Source organism: Cottoperca gobio, chromosome 2 (genome assembly GCF_900634415.1).
Source record: "Cottoperca gobio chromosome 2, fCotGob3.1, whole genome shotgun sequence".
NCBI lineage: Eukaryota > Metazoa > Chordata > Actinopteri > Perciformes > Bovichtidae > Cottoperca > Cottoperca gobio.
The window spans coordinates 1,760,200-1,778,585 of record NC_041356.1 but is presented as its reverse complement, the minus strand read 5'-3'; the positions used below and the strand labels follow the sequence as shown (position 1 = coordinate 1,778,585).

At 40.7% G+C, this 18,386-nt stretch overlaps 2 protein-coding genes across 6 annotated transcripts in view; both read right to left on the bottom strand.

The window, feature by feature from the left end:
• Positions 1 to 3,563: 3,563 nt before the first annotated feature.
• Positions 3,564 to 15,025, bottom strand: LOC115019085 (histone-lysine N-methyltransferase SUV39H1-like). Of its 5 annotated transcripts, none has more exons than XM_029448441.1 (6): positions 14,962 to 15,025; positions 14,040 to 14,185; positions 11,959 to 12,618; positions 5,085 to 5,231; positions 4,651 to 4,780; positions 3,564 to 3,921 (listed from the first exon to the last, which is right to left on the bottom strand). In XM_029448441.1, the coding sequence occupies exons 1-6, from the start codon at positions 14,978 to 14,980 to the stop codon at positions 3,788 to 3,790; spliced, it is 1,236 nt and encodes a 411-aa protein (XP_029304301.1). In that variant the 5' UTR covers positions 14,981 to 15,025; the 3' UTR covers positions 3,564 to 3,787. The 5 variants fall into 5 exon arrangements, with proteins under 5 accessions (XP_029304301.1, XP_029304318.1, XP_029304293.1 ...); XM_029448458.1 differs by lacking the exon at positions 14,962 to 15,025 and adding an exon at positions 14,735 to 14,955; XM_029448433.1 differs by lacking the exon at positions 14,962 to 15,025 and adding an exon at positions 14,735 to 14,955 and having other exon boundaries at positions 14,040 to 14,178.
• Positions 15,026 to 17,179: 2,154 nt separating this feature from the next.
• LOC115020776 (organic solute transporter subunit alpha) overlaps positions 17,180 to 18,386 on the bottom strand; it is a 5,328-nt gene continuing 4,121 nt past the window's right edge. Inside the window, exon 7 of the mRNA XM_029450724.1 lies at positions 17,180 to 18,386. This exon is cut by the window's right edge and continues 72 nt beyond it. Within this exon, the coding sequence (XP_029306584.1) occupies positions 18,037 to 18,386 (350 nt within the window). The 3' untranslated portion in view covers positions 17,180 to 18,036.

Below are 18,386 nucleotides of genomic sequence, written 5' to 3'. Positions count from 1 at the left end.
TTTAAGAGTGTGTGTGTGTGTGTGTGTGTGTGTGTGTGTGTGTGTGTGTGTGTGTGTGTGTGTGTGTGTGTGTGTGTGTGTGAATATATATATATATATATATAGTATTATATAGTGTTTATTTTATTGATCTCATTATTTTACTTTTTTTTCTTTCTTTCTTTTTTTTATAGTAAATAAATAAATGCATGATGTTTCCAAAGTCAGTAATCGTGTAAATTACTGGTGATCTCAATAACTCTAAATCTCAACCGAAATAATCATGATTAGAATGTTTGGCATAATCCAAGAGCCCTACAACTCAGAACCTTTTGGATCCTCGACTTCCTAAATGTTGTCCCTTCGTGATTTGACCTTAAAGGCGTATTTGTTTCGCACCTTTCAACAAAAATGTCTTTGAAAGTGCTACACATAAGACATAAAAGGCATTAAACTATCTAGTTGTTCCATAAAGAACCCTGATTTTGGTGTGAATGCTGATGTGACTGGAACACAGCAGTAAATCAGATTCCAGTTCCAGGATTGAATGTCCAAATGAGTCTTTGGCTGTTCTGCTGTTCCTGAATCACAAGAACATACATCACAGCAGCGACAAGCAGCATATCTTTGTTGAGAACTCCAAACAATGTCTTAGAATGAATCCTCCAGGAAAATGTTTCATTTAAACCTGAAAGTAGAGCATTCAATGTCAACAGTTAAATGAAAAAGCTCAGTGAATCCTGAAGTCAAAGATCACACATAAAAATAACCGTTTTAAGGATGTGAAAGGAATTTTTTCTGACCACCGCATCATGGAGGCAAGTCCGACCCTGTGGGTTCCCTTTGTTCTGTATTTGATTTTTTTTTTTTAATGGTTGAGCTATTACGCATGTGTCTGGCGATTTATGACTTTATAATAAAAATAAATATAATTTCAAATGATCAGAACATTATTTTTATTACCTATGGCAGGGTCTTCCCTATATATGTTTATGATATGTTTCTATAATCACTAGATTATAGAAACATATTTTGCGTACTGAGCAAACATGTATAAGAATATGCATTTCATCTCCGGATTTGAAAACTCCATGATGATGATGGTAGAGGATGATGATGATGGTAGAGGATGATGATGGTAGGATGATGATGATGGTAGAGCAGTGTTACTCATTGCGCGGCTCGCCAAGCTTTAATTGGTGGCTCGCGTGGCAGTGGGCTAAATAAAGGGGTGATAGATATGATTATGGAGTCAATACAGATGTTTCATAAAAACACTAAAACAAGCAGGGCTATTACATATAACCCATTAAAACACAGTGTCTGCTGTATTAGCCTACAAAATAATACAAATCATTTATAATAATTGATAAAAGATGCAAATATAGACTAGAAACAAGATTTTTAAATATGCTCAGCCGGAACACTGACTCACTGCGGAGTTTCCAGTTTTGGCGGTTTATCAGCACTACAATGGTGAACGTGCTCTTGGACGGGTAGATACATGGTGGGCTAGTATAGAAATAAATAAACTTAAGCTCATTACAAATATGTTAACATAAGCATGCTTATGAATATGGACATTTGCTAAAAAATAATTTATATCGCTAAATTTGAACATTTAAATTGGAGGATACTACGACCAACCTGGCACTTCATACTCTCGTTAGTTTGGCTCCGGTCGACTCGTTTCACCATTTCATGCTAGTTAGCACGTCTTTCTACAGACGTAAAATGGATCGATTTCTTATTAAAAAGTTGCACACCAGGTGGACAGAAACAATGCGTGACACACGAGGAACATTAAGATTTGTCTTTGGAGCATCAAACCACCGCAAATCTAGAGGAAGATGCTGGAGATGTGGTTTGTGGACAGACAGCAGCTGCTCCCGTTAAAAAAGAAAGGATACGAGCCGTACAAAGAAAAATTCAAGAAAAGTGGACAGAGGAATTTGTATTTGTCCTCCACGAGTCGAACCTTTCGTTCTTAATGTGCAAACAGACCCGCTCTGGCTTCAAGAGAAGTCATTTGGAGCAGCATTTACAAACGACGCATCCAAAATTCAACGAAACTTACGCACCTGGAAGAGAAATTAGTTAAACATAAATAAAAAAATAGAGCAGCTTCTTCTCTTTCTGGACAACAAAGGCTCATACACAAGGACAACTAATACAGCTGAACGATTCACTGAGGCATCTTTTGAGATCGCATGGATTTTGGCTCGGGCAAAAAACCTTCTCAGACTCAAACATTGTGAAGCACTGCTTTTTGGCTTCAGCAGAAATATTGTTTGCAGAGTTTGACAACATCATCCCAGTATTAATGTAGTCCTGCTTTTAATGAATGTATTGGTTGGTTGCATTGCATGTTGTTTGTTCTGGGTGGGATGACAGATTAATAAGCAGACATGCTTTTTATGACTGGATGTAGCTTTTCATACTTTGCGGTAAAAGTGGCTCTCCTTATTGACTTTGTCCTCTTAATGTGGCTCTCATGTAAAAAATAGTGAAGACCACTGTAGTAGAGGATGATGATGGTTGAGGATGAGGATGATGGTAGAGGATGATGATGGAGGATGATGGTTGAGGATGAGGATGATGGTAGAGGATGGGTTGAGGATGATGATGATGGTTGAGGATGATGATGTGTGCCATCTGTTATTGGTCTTCTCACAGCACTACAGAAATCAACATCTCCTTGTTGCTCTAAGCCACAAGTTTCCATAGGGACTATTTCTTTGGTCGAAAGTAGTTTCATACCAACTGACACTTCTAGTACAACCACCGCCCCCCCTCCCCCTTAAATCTTTCCAGTTGATTCTTGCCATTATGAGCCACATGCAACACATCTTTCAGTCGGGGAATAAGAGCCATACGTGATACAAACGCCTTCTGAGCAGCAGTGCTTTCATCTGACCAGACACAAGCAGTCTGATACAGCTTGTTCACCTTTCATTGACATCAACCTCCCGTCTCTTCACTTGGAGCTCAGGAAGTGCTGATCCTCCACAAATCCAAAGCCACCCCTGCCACACGAGGTGAGGTGTATACTGAGGACACACTCAACACCTTTCACCAGTGACAACATGAAAGCATCAGTTAAAGGCCTTTATTTACAATGTCCTGTTCTCCACCTATAAGAAAGGCATGCACTGCAGTACTAATAACTAAACGGTTTAAATATAGACACTGTAAAATAAGCACCTATTTAAACACAAAATAGATACTGTAGTCAGAAAGTTGAAGAAAACATTACAGTTTCCCCATTAAAGAGTCAGTTCACCATAATCACAAAACTGTCTTGTCTGACCTTCTATTGTAGTCTGAATGGAACGGCGTGCACAGTGTGACCGCAGCAGCAGAGTATACGAGCCTCAACTGTTCGCCTTCATTTTCTCTTCCCAATAAGTTTGACTCATCTAAAACCCGAGCTGTAATAACCCAGAAGTATCCCTCAGTGATGAAGGGCTGTCAGCATGGAAAAAGCAAACAGAAAATGTTTCATTAAAAAAGTAAATGGACGGTTATTCTTGTACTGCACTCTTAAAGGATGTTCTAATGTACAATTAAGTACTCAAATAATCCACGGATGCAGCCTTTAATTCACTGAAAACCAAGAAGTTCTACACTATTTTCAATTGTGGATAATGGTTTTCATCTTGGAAGAGTTCGTCATGTTCACATAGAAAAAGTTGATGGTGAATTTCAGCTTTCATAAACAAAAAGAAAAGAAACATTTATATACAAATCTGTACAATTTCCACCATCTTTCCACAGACGACGGTGTTGCGGTCCCAGCACTCCTTCGTTAGAACAGGTATTTTCGACACGAGTCCGATCCACAGTGACACTCCACTCGAATCCTCTTCTTCGGAGAGCTGGGGAGCCCCGCCAGGCTGAAGCTGGAGTCCATTTTGGTGCTTTCAGTGTCGACTGGATCAACTGGAAACAAACATGTCAGGTTGGACAAGGCTCAGATGAAAAGACAGGACTCCTTCACACATGTGTGATGGTGTCCCTTTAACTCAAGAAAAGTACACTTAGTGTTAAGTTAACTCAAAAATAATATCAAAAAATGTTTTTAAATGATTAAAAGCTAATCCTGTAACTATTGCCATTCTATCTCATGAAAAACAAAGATACATTTTCAACTGAAGATGAGCTAAATTACAAAGTAAAAACACAATGACAAAGTGATTGCACTTCTTCCATTGTTTTCTGTCACCAGTGCTCAAGTACAAATGATTGTACTTTTTACAGCTTTAGTTACTTTGCAGATTACAAGTCTTCATCACCCTTCCTTCCTGTGAACTGTATCTCCAGATGTGTTGATTCTGAATGTTTGCTAATAAAGTCTTTAAAAAGCTCCTTGTATCAGCTGGAAACAGCACGAGCCTCTCATGAGTAGACGCTCAGCTGTAGCTTCCACAGGAAACTGCTCACAACAAAGTCTGTGGATTATCCCGAGTAATTGAGTCAGGACTTCTGGAAGGAGACATGGCCGTTGTTGTTAAAATGTCATTGCAACACTCCACAGCTCAGACTGCTCACGGCACCGCAGGTAAGAGGAATAATATGTATTTTTCATTTTGGGGTGAACTGGCCCTTTAAGGCAAGCTTTTGTGCCAACGTTAAGCGTGACAGGAAATCTGCTCAATCAATGACACTTACTTTGCATCTTGTAGTCAAAGGTGAGCTCCTCTCCGGCCCGGATAGCCCGTGTTGAGAATAAAGCAATCCTCGGGAGCCTCTCATCAATGTTTTCAATGAACACGTTGAAGACCTGCAGGTTGGGGTTACACTAAGAAAAGAACACAACTCGTCTGAGGAGCTTTTCAGACGAACCTTCAAAATAGTAAAACCTCAAAGGAAACCGCATATGACAACATTTTCAATACACAAGTGCGGCAGAGACTTATGGATTATTATCGAGGCACAATTTAACACACAAGTTATCAGACAGAAAAAGGGTGGTGGTGAGTTCTGGCATTGATTTGACTGTATACTGTTACTGAATGTTAAGTGCCTCGAGTAGCTTTTAAAGTATTACTATTATTAACAAAGCGGCCTGCAGAACATTCTGGACACAGTTTGAAGACACTCACGCTGTGGTTGACAAAGTGGGAGATGTTGCCTTGGTGAGCTGCATCCACTGTGTACACATCCTCCACATAGTCCAGGTCAAACAGGTAAGTGGAGCCCTGGCAGTCGTACACATGACCCCTCCTCTCCGCTTCATCATTTGTGATGATCTGCAGGAAACAAGACGGGACATTACAGGAACAACATCCTCAGTCACCTGGCAGGATACAACACCAAAATCATAAGTGATCAAAAGAAAACTCAAATACCCTCTTTAGATATTTACTGGAAGGATCGATATCAGCTCTCACAAGCTCAGTCACAAAACTGAACACCATTAATATAGATAAGGAAAGTTACATCTGCAATGGCCAAACATGAGGGAAACATATAAACACCTTTGCAATTTAATAGAAGAGCCCTTCAATAAATAGCAGCCATCTTTTATTCTAAGTGATGAGCATAAGACACTTCTAGAATCAACCAGCCGAGAGTTCATCAAGAATTGATTACTGCAGCCCCAAGAGGACACGTCATGCCTTCCATCGTCACAAATGGATATTGCAGATAATCATTATATCTTTTCAATTTTGCCTGAACTGTCTTTAGTATTCTGAATGTTTAATATACTATAGAAAGTATTTAATGTACAAATCCTAAATAGATTCAGTGTTATGGCTTAAAGGCAGGCAACAATCAGTCCTGATGAGGAGAGGATGAAGAGGAGTTGTTGTTGATAAAGCAAGTTTGGTTTGAGAAGGCTTCAGCAAAACTCCTGATGGACTCGTCGCAATCGTCTTTCGTTCTCATTGCACGGTGACGTTATGGTCATAAAGTTTACGATCATAATGCCGACAAATCCCAGGAATTTTGCTAAATTGCAACCTAAACTGCTGAAGTACAAATCTCCTTTGCCCTACTTTAAGACAAGACATGGAGTATCTTTTATTTTCTTTAGTGAAAGGTAAGTCGTGTAAACACATGAGGTAAGCCAGGGGTCGGGAACCTATGGCTCGCGAGCCATATATGGCTCTTTCGATAACGCAATATGGCTCGCAGACAATTTTGAGCTGACATTTTTTACCATGATTAACAAGTAATAAATAATTATATTGTGTCATTTTAAAGTAAAACATTTAACAGCAGATTTGTTTTTAGTTCTCCCCTCTCCTTTCCTCCGCTCTGCCTCTGGCTGTAGGTGAAGGTGTGTTCGCACGTGTGCGTAGGGGGCGGAGCCCCGCCTTTCGCAAAACCGAGCAGAGGAGAAACTGCACAAAGCAAGCAGTAGACCGGGGGTGTCAAACTCAATCACAGGGAGGGCCATATTTATTGAACAGGGTACACATATTGGATGAAGTGCAAAAAGGTATGGAACATATTTAAGTCAACTGCAGACGGATTGCTGAGCAGTTCAATTTAAATTTCTGAGCAGCAAAGTCGGCAAATACGCTCAGTTTATCAGCAGAATGCTGTCGGGAACACAGAGGTGGAGATGTTTGTCAGTGTTTGGAAACACGTAGTGACCAAAGTTTCCTTCTGCATCAGAGTCTCCCACAGGCAGCTCGGCTTGGAACGCTGTCACTGCATCATACATGTCTGTGATCACACGGCCCTGAAGCTGCAGGTTTAACAGTGAGATGCTTCGTTATGTCGCACAAACAGTCCAGCTCACATCGTCCCAGAGATCTGTGGTGTGTTTCCCTTTGCTTTCCAAAAACTTTCATTTCATTCACACACTTAGTTACTTCCTCAAATGTCTTTCCCCGTGGTTGTGCCATGCATTGATTTAATTACCAAAACCGGCGGGCCAGTTATGACAGATATGATATTTTCTCGCGGGCCGGATATAATTGCCTTGACTTTGACACCCGTGCAGTAAACACTGAAACGTGCACATAAATGAGATGAATAACGTAAGCGTTTAGTTTATTTAATAAAAGAGCACCTGTTCAATGAAACACTGATACCGCTATTAGTACTCGGAGACGTGTTATTCTTAAAAAATGCACGCATAAAGTTGCATTCAAATCTATTAAATATATGGCTCTCAAGGAAATACATAAAAAAATATTCGGCTTTTATGGCTCTCCCAGCCAAAAAGGTTCCCGACCCCTGAGGTAAGCTGACAACAAGTGAAGGTAATATATAATGATTGGCGTATTCAACGCGGTTAGCTAGATGTGGTGAACATGCTACATTAAGTGCTTCCCCTCGTCAGACTGATTGTGTGGTTAGTGCTTCGTGTTGCCGTCAATGTGTGAAGTGCTAACGTAACTGTTGTGTTGTTTGCCTGGGCTTCACTTATGTAGATTGTTACATCGCTGCTTTGCTGGATTTGCCTTGATATAAGAGTGAAGACGAGCGCTTCTCCTCATCATCATGTTGGAATCAGCTGCTAGTGGTCAACGGTTAGGGTTAACTTTGACTTGGTGACTAAACAGTAAAGTCACTTAGTTCAATAACTTTTTGTAGTTTTAGTTGACTCAAAGTAAAAACTAAATCTCTCATTTACTCTACACTGACTTGTGAAAAGTGATGAAAGCCTGTTTGTTAAAAGTTACTGCCCATAGGTGGTGATTGTAAAAATAGCCAAGTAAGATGTCAGACGGTTAGCCCATGAGTAATGACGTAATATCGCATCATTGTTATACATCTATGGGTCGTCCGCTCTTGCTCTACTTTGAGGATGAGCAACTGGAACAGTGACAGGACATTAATCACGGTGGCGTGGATTATTTTAGTTCTCCTTTCTCCCGCTCTGTCTCTGACTGCAGGTGTGTGTGTGTGTCGGGAGCGGAGCCCCGCTTTTCGCGAAACAGAGCAGGAGAATGCGCAAAGCAGCAGTACAGTAGGCACTGACACGTGCACATGTATGTTTCCATGCATGCATGTTTGTTTGTATGTATGTTTGCATGTATGTTTGTAGGTTTACATGCACATGTTTCCATGCATGTTTGCATGCATGTATGTTTGCATGCATGTATGTATGTTTGAATGCATGCATGTTTGCATGCATGTATGTTTGTATGTTTGCATGCATGTATGTATGTATGTATGTATGTATGTATGTATGTATGTATGTATGTATGTATGTATGTATGTATGTATGTTTGCATGCATGTATGTTTGCATGCATGTTTGTATGTATGCATGTATGTATGTATGTATGTTTGAATGTTTGCATGCATGCATGTTTGCATGCATGTTTGTATGCATGTATGTATGTATGTATGTATGTATGTATGTATGTATGTATGTTTGCATGCATGTATGTTTGCATGCATGTTTGTATGCATGTATGTTTGAATGTTTGCATGCATGTTTGAATGTTTGCATGCATGTTTGTATGCATGCATGCATGTATGTATGTTTGAATGCATGCATGTTTGCATGCATGTATGTTTGTATGTTTGCATGCATGTTTGTATGTATGTATGTATGTATGTATGTATGTATGTATGTATGTATGTTTGCATGCATGTATGTTTGCATGCATGTATGTATGTATGTATGTATGTATGTATGTATGTTTGAATGTTTGCATGCATGCATGTTTGCATGCATGTATGTATGTATGTATGTATGTATGTATGTTTGCATGCATGTATGTTTGCATGCATGTTTGTATGCATGTATGTTTGAATGTTTGCATGCATGTTTGAATGTTTGCATGCATGTTTGTATGTATGCATGTATGCATGTATGTATGTATGTATGTATGTATGTATGTTTGAATGTTTGCATGCATGCATGTTTGCATGCATGTATGTTTGTATGTTTGCATGCATGTTTGTATGCATGTATGTATGTATGTATGTTTGCATGCATGTATGTTTGCATGCATGTTTGTATGCATGTATGTTTGAATGTTTGCATGCATGCATGTTTGCATGCATGTATGTTTGCATGCATGTATGTTTGTATGTTTGCATGCATGTTTGCATGCATGCATTACTGTTGCTTAGAAGACAAACTGAACAGAGCGCTGACTAGTGCAGAGCACATCCTCTCATGCTGTTATTAGTCTTACTAGGAGAGGAACTTGTTAGCTGCTAGCAGTGTGTTAGACAGACAGGCAGAACTTTAAACACCTAGCAAATTACTCAAACCTCCTCTGTGGTAGTTCCCACTACAGGAAGTGTCTCCAGGAGCACATTTGGCCATGATGACAGACACACAGACTCACAAGTTGAAAACAACACCAGCGATGCTGCCGCAGCTGGTGATAACAGTGTAGAGTAACAACATTTCGATTTTGGGACAGTTTACATTCACCTAAGGACGGTTAAATTAGTTTTCTACTCAAGCAGAATGACAAACAGGATAGGATAGGATTGTTACCACAGAACAAGAAAGAAATTATTTTTTAAACAGTTTAAATAAACATTCACAATGCATTCTCTCAGGTTGTACATCGACAACTAATTATTATTGATATTAATATATTGTGCTCGTCCTGCCAGCGTAGTGCGCACAAACCAGGTACGACAAAAGCCTTAACCTTGCTACTGGAAAAGATTCTAGAGGAAACACTGTTTTGGATCTATTTTTTTAAGTATCTCTAGCATTTTTCCCATCATTCATGGGTAAACAAATATTAAAAAGAAAAATTATGAATAAGACACGCACATCCCAGTGCCCGATAGGACAGGTGCTGGATCAAAAATAACTTTTTAGAACAGATACCGCCATAGCACCAGGCTCTTCTTCAGACTTCTGAGCCTGGTGCTCGAAATTTTACACAGCAGCATTAAAATCCTTCTAAACGGGAGCGATTAGGTGTGCGGATCCATCTGTTCTTAATCAAAAACATATTAGAGGGCGTCCTGGTAGCTCACCCGGTAGAACAGGCGACCCACATATAAAGGCTGAGTCCTTGCCACAGCGGCCACTGGTCCGAGTCCGACCTGTGGCCATTTGCTGTATGTCGTTCTCTCCCTCTCTCCCCCTTTCACAATCTGCACTTCTCACTTTCATAAAGGCATGAAAAGCCCAAAAATATTAAATAAATAAAAACATATTAGAGACACCTTTCAATATAATGCCTTGAAATACTCAGGCTGACCTCGACTAAAGAAATTCATAGTTGACTAAAACGCAATTTTGTTGACTAATTAATTAGTTGACTTAAAATCGACAGATCGGAGTTTCTCCACAAAGAATCGTTCAAAAGCACTTAAATATTGTGTTTATGTGCTCAAAGGTCTCTTGGAAATAAGTGATTCAGCTTGAAAAAAGGATAAAGAAATGACCTTGATGATCAAAGCCGACAAAGACCAAAACAACTAATCGAATTCTCTGAATTACTAGTGATGACAAGAAGTCAACATTGTTGGTTGATCCTCTTTAAAAACAAAAATGTATCAGCCAACAAAACTGACATCATGAAACAGTAGGGATGTCTCAGTCAGAGTAAAGCCCTTTAATATCAGTTATCTTTGTTGGTCGGTAGTTTTATCAATACGTGGAATCTCAGATCTTGAGATGTGGAGAATCGAGAAGGGTCCAGATGCAGTCCAAACTATCCATTCCACGACACGACCCCCAACATCTTTTCCTAACACTAACCACAGCTAGACATACTTGGTGAATCCAGCTGCCTCGCAAGGTAACGTGATTTGGGCAGGCATGGAGGAGAGGGAAGTTGTAAACACAGAGCAGGATGAGGTAGAAGTCTGGTTATAATGCATTTATAATGCTCCACGGCTACACTCAAAATGCTTTCTAAGCACTATATCAACAGACATAAGACATTATAGATGAATACTGAATTATAGGTGTCTTGTGCTCTTGTTATAAACTAGAGGTTGACTGATGAGGCTTATTCTACATTATGACTTCCTAAACTCACCTCAACAATAACCTATAGTAAGGACTCATCGTATGCTAGAATAGTCCATGCCGTATCAGAAGTTATCATTGTGTTAAGTGCAGTGAAGTAGATTTTGATGCATCTATAATAATGCATCATCATCATAAAGTTTCATTGTTGGTGGTAAAGTGGGTATAATACATTGTAAATGCGTTATAATCTGCACTGTATAATTAATTATAGTTATAAGCATTTATGAAAAGTCCAAAAACAAAAGCATTTCATTGTATAAGTAAATTCCCATAGTTGTAATACATTATGATATATTTATAATGCATTATAATGTGATTATAAGTCACATAACTTTTACAATGTTTTGTGTTGTTCTCACATAGTTCTTTATTTAACAGGAAATGACCTATAGTCACATTATAATGCATGATAACAAATGCAATAAGCATGACTATAATGTATTACAACTATGAGAACATTACACTGGTACTTGCACAAACGTCAGAAATGATTAAGTATTATACTTCACCTTATAAAATGTTTCACAATGCATTACTATTATTATTGTTAAAGCATCATGAATATCTATGACTGCCTATAACTTGGTTATACAGTAAACTATATCAGCCATTACAAAGGACATCTGTTGCTTTCGACAGCCCGAGTGTCCACAAACCCCCGCCCCGGTGTTGGTGTGGACAGGGATCATGACACTGGGCTGCACCGGCTCTTTCTTTACGGTACTCTTCTCCTGGTCAGCTTGGTCGGGAATGTTTTAAGTATCGTTTCCATTTCAGTTTTATGTTCCATGTTAGCTTTATGGTAATGGTATGATACTGTCATCTGTGAGTGAATATTTGCATGTTTTGTCAATTGTAAAAATGTTTTAACAATCAATCATAAAATAATAAATGAAATTAAATGTCTGTGAAATAAACATTTGTCCGTTTTGAACCAGCCCCTCAAAGAATTGGAATTGTTAAGAAATGGAATAGTTAAGCAGAATCATTCAAATTCAAATGATCAATACCAAACCCTAAGATGACTTGAAAATGTCGTTGACCAGGTCTTACCTCTCCCACGTACTCCATGATGAATGTGTTCTTCCTGATGTGCTGCAGTGTGCGCACGCCCCATCCCCGGCCGTTCTCTGTCTTAAAGATGCACAGGTCGAATTGGATGCCCTTCTGCACTACTCTGTTTGGACAGTCAAGGCTACAGCTGCATTGGGAGTTACACTCGTAAATCGGCTGTCCTGCCCGGATCCGGACCTGCCCCTTTTCATTGTAGGCCATGCGGTGCAGGGAGGCCCCAGGGCAGCAGCCATTCATCGGTTCCTCTAGACAGTTTTTACAATCACAGCCCACAGCCATCTCATCTAGCACAATTCCTTGGCCTACTTTGTAGTTGTTGATGTAGGTGAAGTTTTTTGGTGGGCCCTCAAAGTCCACTTCGTTCATGACAAAAATGCGACCTGGGTGGTTGCGTGTCTGGTTCAAATGGGCCTCCCAGCGCTGCAGACGCTGACGGAGTTTGGCTTTTTGGACCAGGAATGAGGCAACTTCCTTATCAAGTTTTTTAGGGGTGCAGCGTCTCTTGTGGCGCCTCAGCTCCTGATCCAGGTCCAGGTGGAACTGCTTCATCAGTTTGGGGCATTTAAGGTTCCTCTTGGGTTCCCAGGTGTTATCAGACTCTGGGAAGCCCTTCCACTTTACCAGGTATAACTCCTCCTCCTGAAACGCCAAGCAACTTCAATTAGGGGCAAAGATTGTATTCTTTCTCATTTCTAATGTAAGCATCCTTTTCAATATTAGCGGTTTGACAATTAGCATGCCAGCCCTAGTGTTTAATATAGGATTACAATGAGTCACAACATCTTTGTTTTTCACCATCTAAAATGCATGGTTACTTCAGTTTTCTCCAAAGAGCTCAGCCAAAGTCTTTCTTTGTCTGTTAGTCCTCTGAGGCTGAAGGCTCAGCAATTTTTAACGTGTGGCCTGCACCTCAAATGCACCCATCTCTCTGTGTCTGCTGAAAGTTTCCACCCTGAACATGTAGACCTCAAGATAAAGCTAATCTGCTCAATGTGACACTACTATGATATCTTGATTGGGTACAGTGAGATGGCTTAGAGGACTACTTTATGTTTCTGAATGGTCGTTCATGCTTGTAGAAGTCCTCTTTACAAAGAGATGTTATTTTGTATAAACGGGTAGGGTTGGGAACCGAAACTCAGTTCAAATAAGGACCGAATGCAAAATGCCAGGTACCCAGTACCCGGCATTTGGACACAGCAGTGTCTCTCTCTCCCACCCCACACAGCAGCTCCACAACTCTTACAACACCAGCCGTCATTCTCAACAGTCATGTTTTTCTCCAATGTTCTTTAGCATAAAAAATGTAGTGATTCTTTTTTGGTGCACGCCATTTTTGTCTTTTGTGCTCATGTAAACTATTGAGGCCCCAGAACTTTAAATACGATACCTTCTCCAGGAGTACACACTACAGAGCAAAGAAATGGCGCAAGATAAGTGAGGAGCCATTAATAAGATAGGAATATATGGAGTAGACGATTAAAACAAGCCTCAGTCTAAATTCTGAATTATACAGTGGCTGTTGCTGTAATATTAAGGTAAACTACAACAACTAGCTGCTACATGTATGTTATTACCTTGAGCTGACTCCACTGTACAAGTATTATATAGAAAGGAACAATAGTGGCCCGAAGCTCCATGCAATGTCATGAACATAAATCCATATGTAGTGTACAGGCTATGTAATGCATACTTCTTAACTCTGGCAAAGTACAGATCAGTGGTTCTCAACCTTTGTGTCTGCATGTCAAGGACCCCAAAATTGTATACAGATTAGGTCACGGACCCCCATTTGATAATATTTAATTTCAGGGACCTCCATCTGAAGAGATTTTGATTATGAGATACTATATGACACAGTTGAGGAGATAAACATGGAGGAAGTGAAACCTACGATCAGAATAGACTCTTACTCACACTGGCCTCACTTCTATTGTGAATTTAATAGTGAAAATAATTTCGCATTTTTCTGGAGACCCCCTGACAACCCCTACTCCTGACATAGATGAACACAGCTGTTAATATTAGTAAAACGTTGTGTTATAATACTGACAGTTTACCTTAGTCTTCTTGTAGTCGCAGAGGAATTCCACATCGTAGTCTTTGACGTTGGCTCCGTTCACCCCAAGCTGTTCACAGTGGAGCCGCTCTCTGCGACACAGGGCTTCCAGCTCTTCCCAGGACATCTTCCCAGGCACGCTGCAATCTGACACAGCAACTCCCTTTAACTACGTGTGTGTAAAATGCAGTGAGGCTAAACCAAACCCACTTGAGGGCCAGTCGATTCAAACTGGATCTGATCATTGCTGGAGGTTCAAAGCAATTTCACATGACTATTGACATTGTCCGGATTCATGGGTTAATTCAGCATACATATAACAACGTTTCATCTCAATAAAATCACATTCTCAATCTAATAACTCCACTTTTTACCGTCAAACACAGCAGTTGTGGGCGATACGGCGACGAGGCTAGAACAGTGTTTGGCATTATAACCATGGCATACGTACCCCTCGAAGAAATATCAAATATTAGCCAAAAACATTTAGAATTGAATTTAAACATTTACGTGGCACTGCATGGCGGGTGAAACATATCTAATGTTACAACAGCTCTGCTGCTGCTACGCAGCCTGCCCCTAATATTCAAAGCGATAGATCAGCTACGTAGTTAATGCTTTCTAAAACATACAGAATATTTCTATTGCTATTTTAGTCGAAGTTCATTTCAATTCAAAAGCGGAACATTTACTCACACAAAAGGCTGGCTTTAACTGCAAGTAACGTTACTTCGGACAACTAACTTGGCTCCCTAGTCTCCATAATGTACAATCCCAGCGCTCTCGATCAAGTTTTGTGAATTCGGGGACAAGAAAGCGTGCATATGTGAGGTATTTAACGGGTTTACGCTTAGACTTGACCAATTAACTAAAGTAAATAAGCATAACGGAATATAAAATTACATGTAGTCCTCATGAGTTACCTTTCAAATATTCCGCCATGTTTTCCACACAGCCGCCAAAATGGAGAAACTACATTGGTGGGGAGGATCCTGCTAGAGAGTAGCCTGTAGCGGCTTCTGATTGGATGAACGTCATCATCCAGCCCGCTCATTGGTTTAAAATGTGGTCAGGAGGGTCGACCGAAAGACAATAGATGTCTTACGAAGCCAGTCAAATTCATCAAGAAGTTACGAAACTCCGTAGTTATGACAAAAGGCAACCATTACAATATTCCAGTTTTCCCTCCTCCTCCCCTTTATAAATGCCACAACACCGATCCCAATCCCAAATAACCGACCAACGACAATACATTGTTTGAGTTGCGCACGCGGGTCGCTGGGTTATACAATGACAACCGGTCACTGCAATACATAGACAGATAGCCAAACACATGCTGGGGATTGCACAGAAACAGGACATCATTAAACCATCAAATATCAAACAACATGCGAATTACACAGCAGATACAAATGCTGTAGAACAACTTTATTGGAAAACAAAGATGCAATCTAATTTCAGTTGGACATTAAATGTAGAGCCAGTGTACAAACTGTCTTTGCTCATTTGGCAGACACTTTTAGTATAAATGAGGTACTATCCAATTAACAGTATATCAAAGAGAAGCAATGTTGCAGGTACATACAGCAAGGGAATTAACATTTACATCGTGGTATAGGATATCAAAGGGTGACTGTTTCTAGCCCTTGGAAATCCAAATCTCATGTATTCATAATGCCTTTCCTTTTCCACAAGTTATGACAACCAATGTGTGGGGTATACATTACTGCAAAGCATAATATATTAAGAATACATAACAAAACACACATCTAGGGATTAAAAAGAACATTTCTCATGACTTTTACATTAATGAGACCACATGGGTGATATTCCCTCACTGTGTTGCAGCTTGTGGCAGCTGTTTACAGTTTGCAGTTTCCTATATGTTAGGTAAGTCTTTCCCCATGTTTATCAGAGTGTGGGAGAAAATCCCTGAAGCTTGGGCTGGATGTCCTCAGGATCTTCACCACACTATAACAACACTTCTATATTGCTTTCAAAAATTAAGAGTCAAAGGAGTTTCCATAGAATAAGAGTCGGTCCATGAGTGACTGAATTACAAATCTCACACCTCTTTCTTTATACATTTTCCTTATCTTTCAAAGTTGACATCATTGTCCCAAAAAGTCAGTGAGTAGAGAAAGGAGGGGTAGAGACAGGAGGAATAGAGACAGGAGGAATAGTGAAAGGAGGGGTAGAGACAGGAGGAATAGTGAAAGGAGGGGTAGAGAAAGGAGGGGTAGAGAAAGGAGGAATAGTGAAAGTTGGGGGTAGAGAAAGGATCGGTAGAGACAGGAGGAATAGAGAAAGGAGGAATAGTGAAAGTTGGGGTAGAGAAAGGAGGGGTAGAGAAAGGAGGAATAGTGAAAGGAGGGGGTAGAGAAAGGAGGGGTAGAGAAAGGAGGAATAGTGAAAGTTGGGGTAGAGAAAGGATCGGTAGAGACAGGAGGAATAGAGAAAGGAGGAATAGTGAAAGTTGGGGTAGAGAAAGGAGGGTAGAGAAGGAGGATATAGGGAGGAATAGTGAACGTTGGGGGAAAGGAGGGTGGCGGATGACGGTAGGGGATAGAGCAGGCGGGTAGGAAAGGAGGGGTAGAGAAAGGAGGGGTAGAGAAAGGAGGAATAGTGAAAGTTGGGGTAGAGAAAGGAGGGGTAGAGACAGGAGGAATAGAGAAAGGAGGAATAGAGAAAGGAGGGGTAGAGAAAGGAGGGGTAGAGAAAGGAGGGGTAGAGAAAGGTAGAGAAAGGAGGAATAGTGAAAGGAGGGGTAGAGAAAGGAGGGGTAGAGACAGGAGGAATAGAGAAAGGAGGAATAGAGAAAGGAGGAATAGAGAAAGGAGGAATAGAGAAAGGAGGGGTAGAGACAGGAGGAACAGAGAAAGGAGGAATAGAGAAAGGAGGGGTAGAGAAAGGAGGAGTAGAGAAAGGAGGGGTAGAGAAGGAGGGGTAGAGAAAGGAGGAATAGTGAAAGGAGGGTAGAGAAAGGAGGGTAGAGAAAGGAGGAATAGTGAAAGGAGGGGTAGAGAAAGGAGGAATAGTGAAAGGAGGGGTAGAGAAAGGAGGGTAGAGAAAGGAGGAATAGTGAAAGGAGGGGTAGAGAAAGGAGGGGTAGAGAAAGGAGGAATAGTGAAAGGAGGGGTAGAGAAAGGAGGGGTAGAGAAAGGAGGGGTAGAGAAAGGAGGAGTAGAGGAAGGAGGGGTAGAGGAAGGAGGGGTAGAGAAAGGAGGGGTAGAGAAAGGAGCGGCAGAGAAAGGAGGAATAGTGAAAGGAGGGGTAGAGAAAGGAGGGATAGACAGGAGGAATAGTGAAAGGAGGAATATAGAATGGAGGGGTAGAGAAAGGAGGGGTGGAGGATTCAGACGGTGGCAGGTGTTAGTCTGACACAAGAATACATTTGTCTGTTTGTTATGATGACCTTCAGTTTACCTAAAATACAATGGTCGAGTTTGACGCGTGGGGCTAAAGAAAACATTGCCTATCTGAAAGGAGGCACAGAGAGAATAGGGTTGGACTGCAAATAAAGTTACAAAGATGTGCTGAGCGAGTCAGAAATGAATTAAACCAAGTTTTAAACAATAAGAATGTAACATCTGTTGACTGACTCTCTTGCCAACCTTGACTTTTTAACCACCAGTTATCCTTTTCTTCAAATACTCCCTAACTTTCCCACAGTGGAGAAACAACTTTTCAAATACTCCTGACAACAGATGCAACCCACTTTTCACATTCTGCTGATATTTGATCTATTCTTGCTTAACTAGTGGTGTAACTAATGTTATTCTTTTAGCTGTTAACCTTTACTTTTCATGACCTTACCTTCTGCCTTTACACCATTAAATCTCAGTGTCTGCCGTATAGACTAAAATACTTTAATGATTAACAATATACAAATATCTTCATATTTCGGGCAGTTGCTGACTAAAATAATTATCCTGCTTCAAAAGATATCCAACGAGTACAACTTGTTTAGTCTTTTGTTTGAGGTCTTCCATAGTTGGTCAAACCACAGTGACATCTTTAGAGTCCTGATAGTTCATCTCAGCCCTGACAGTTATGTGGGTCAGATCTACACCAGGTTGCTCAGCAGACCTGGGCTCCCCTGGTTCTGGCCTGCCTGGCTGCTGACCTCTGGCCTGAGGGAAGGGGAAACCATCCAGAGGTGCATGCTCTATCCTGCACAGGCTGTCCTCGCTGTCACTGCTGTAACTGGGATTGTAGGCGCTGACGAGGCAGCGACCGAGCAGGCCTGGCTTGTAATGCGTCATGTGAAGGTCGTCCGTTTGAACAGCCTTTTCCAACTGCCAGACACCGACGGGCCCCTCCACATCCTCCGCCACGCTCGGCTCCA

Excerpts from the sequence above, each read along its gene's own strand:
- LOC115019085 (XM_029448441.1), bottom strand. Across the intron at positions 12,619-14,039 it reads GCGACTACAAGAAGACTAAG|GAGGAGGAGTTATACCTGGT; the intron begins GTAAACTGTCAG and ends TTGGCGTTTCAG. Across the intron at positions 4,781-5,084 it reads CCCACTTTGTCAACCACAGC|TGTAACCCCAACCTGCAGGT; the intron begins GTGAGTGTCTTC and ends TTCTTTTCTTAG.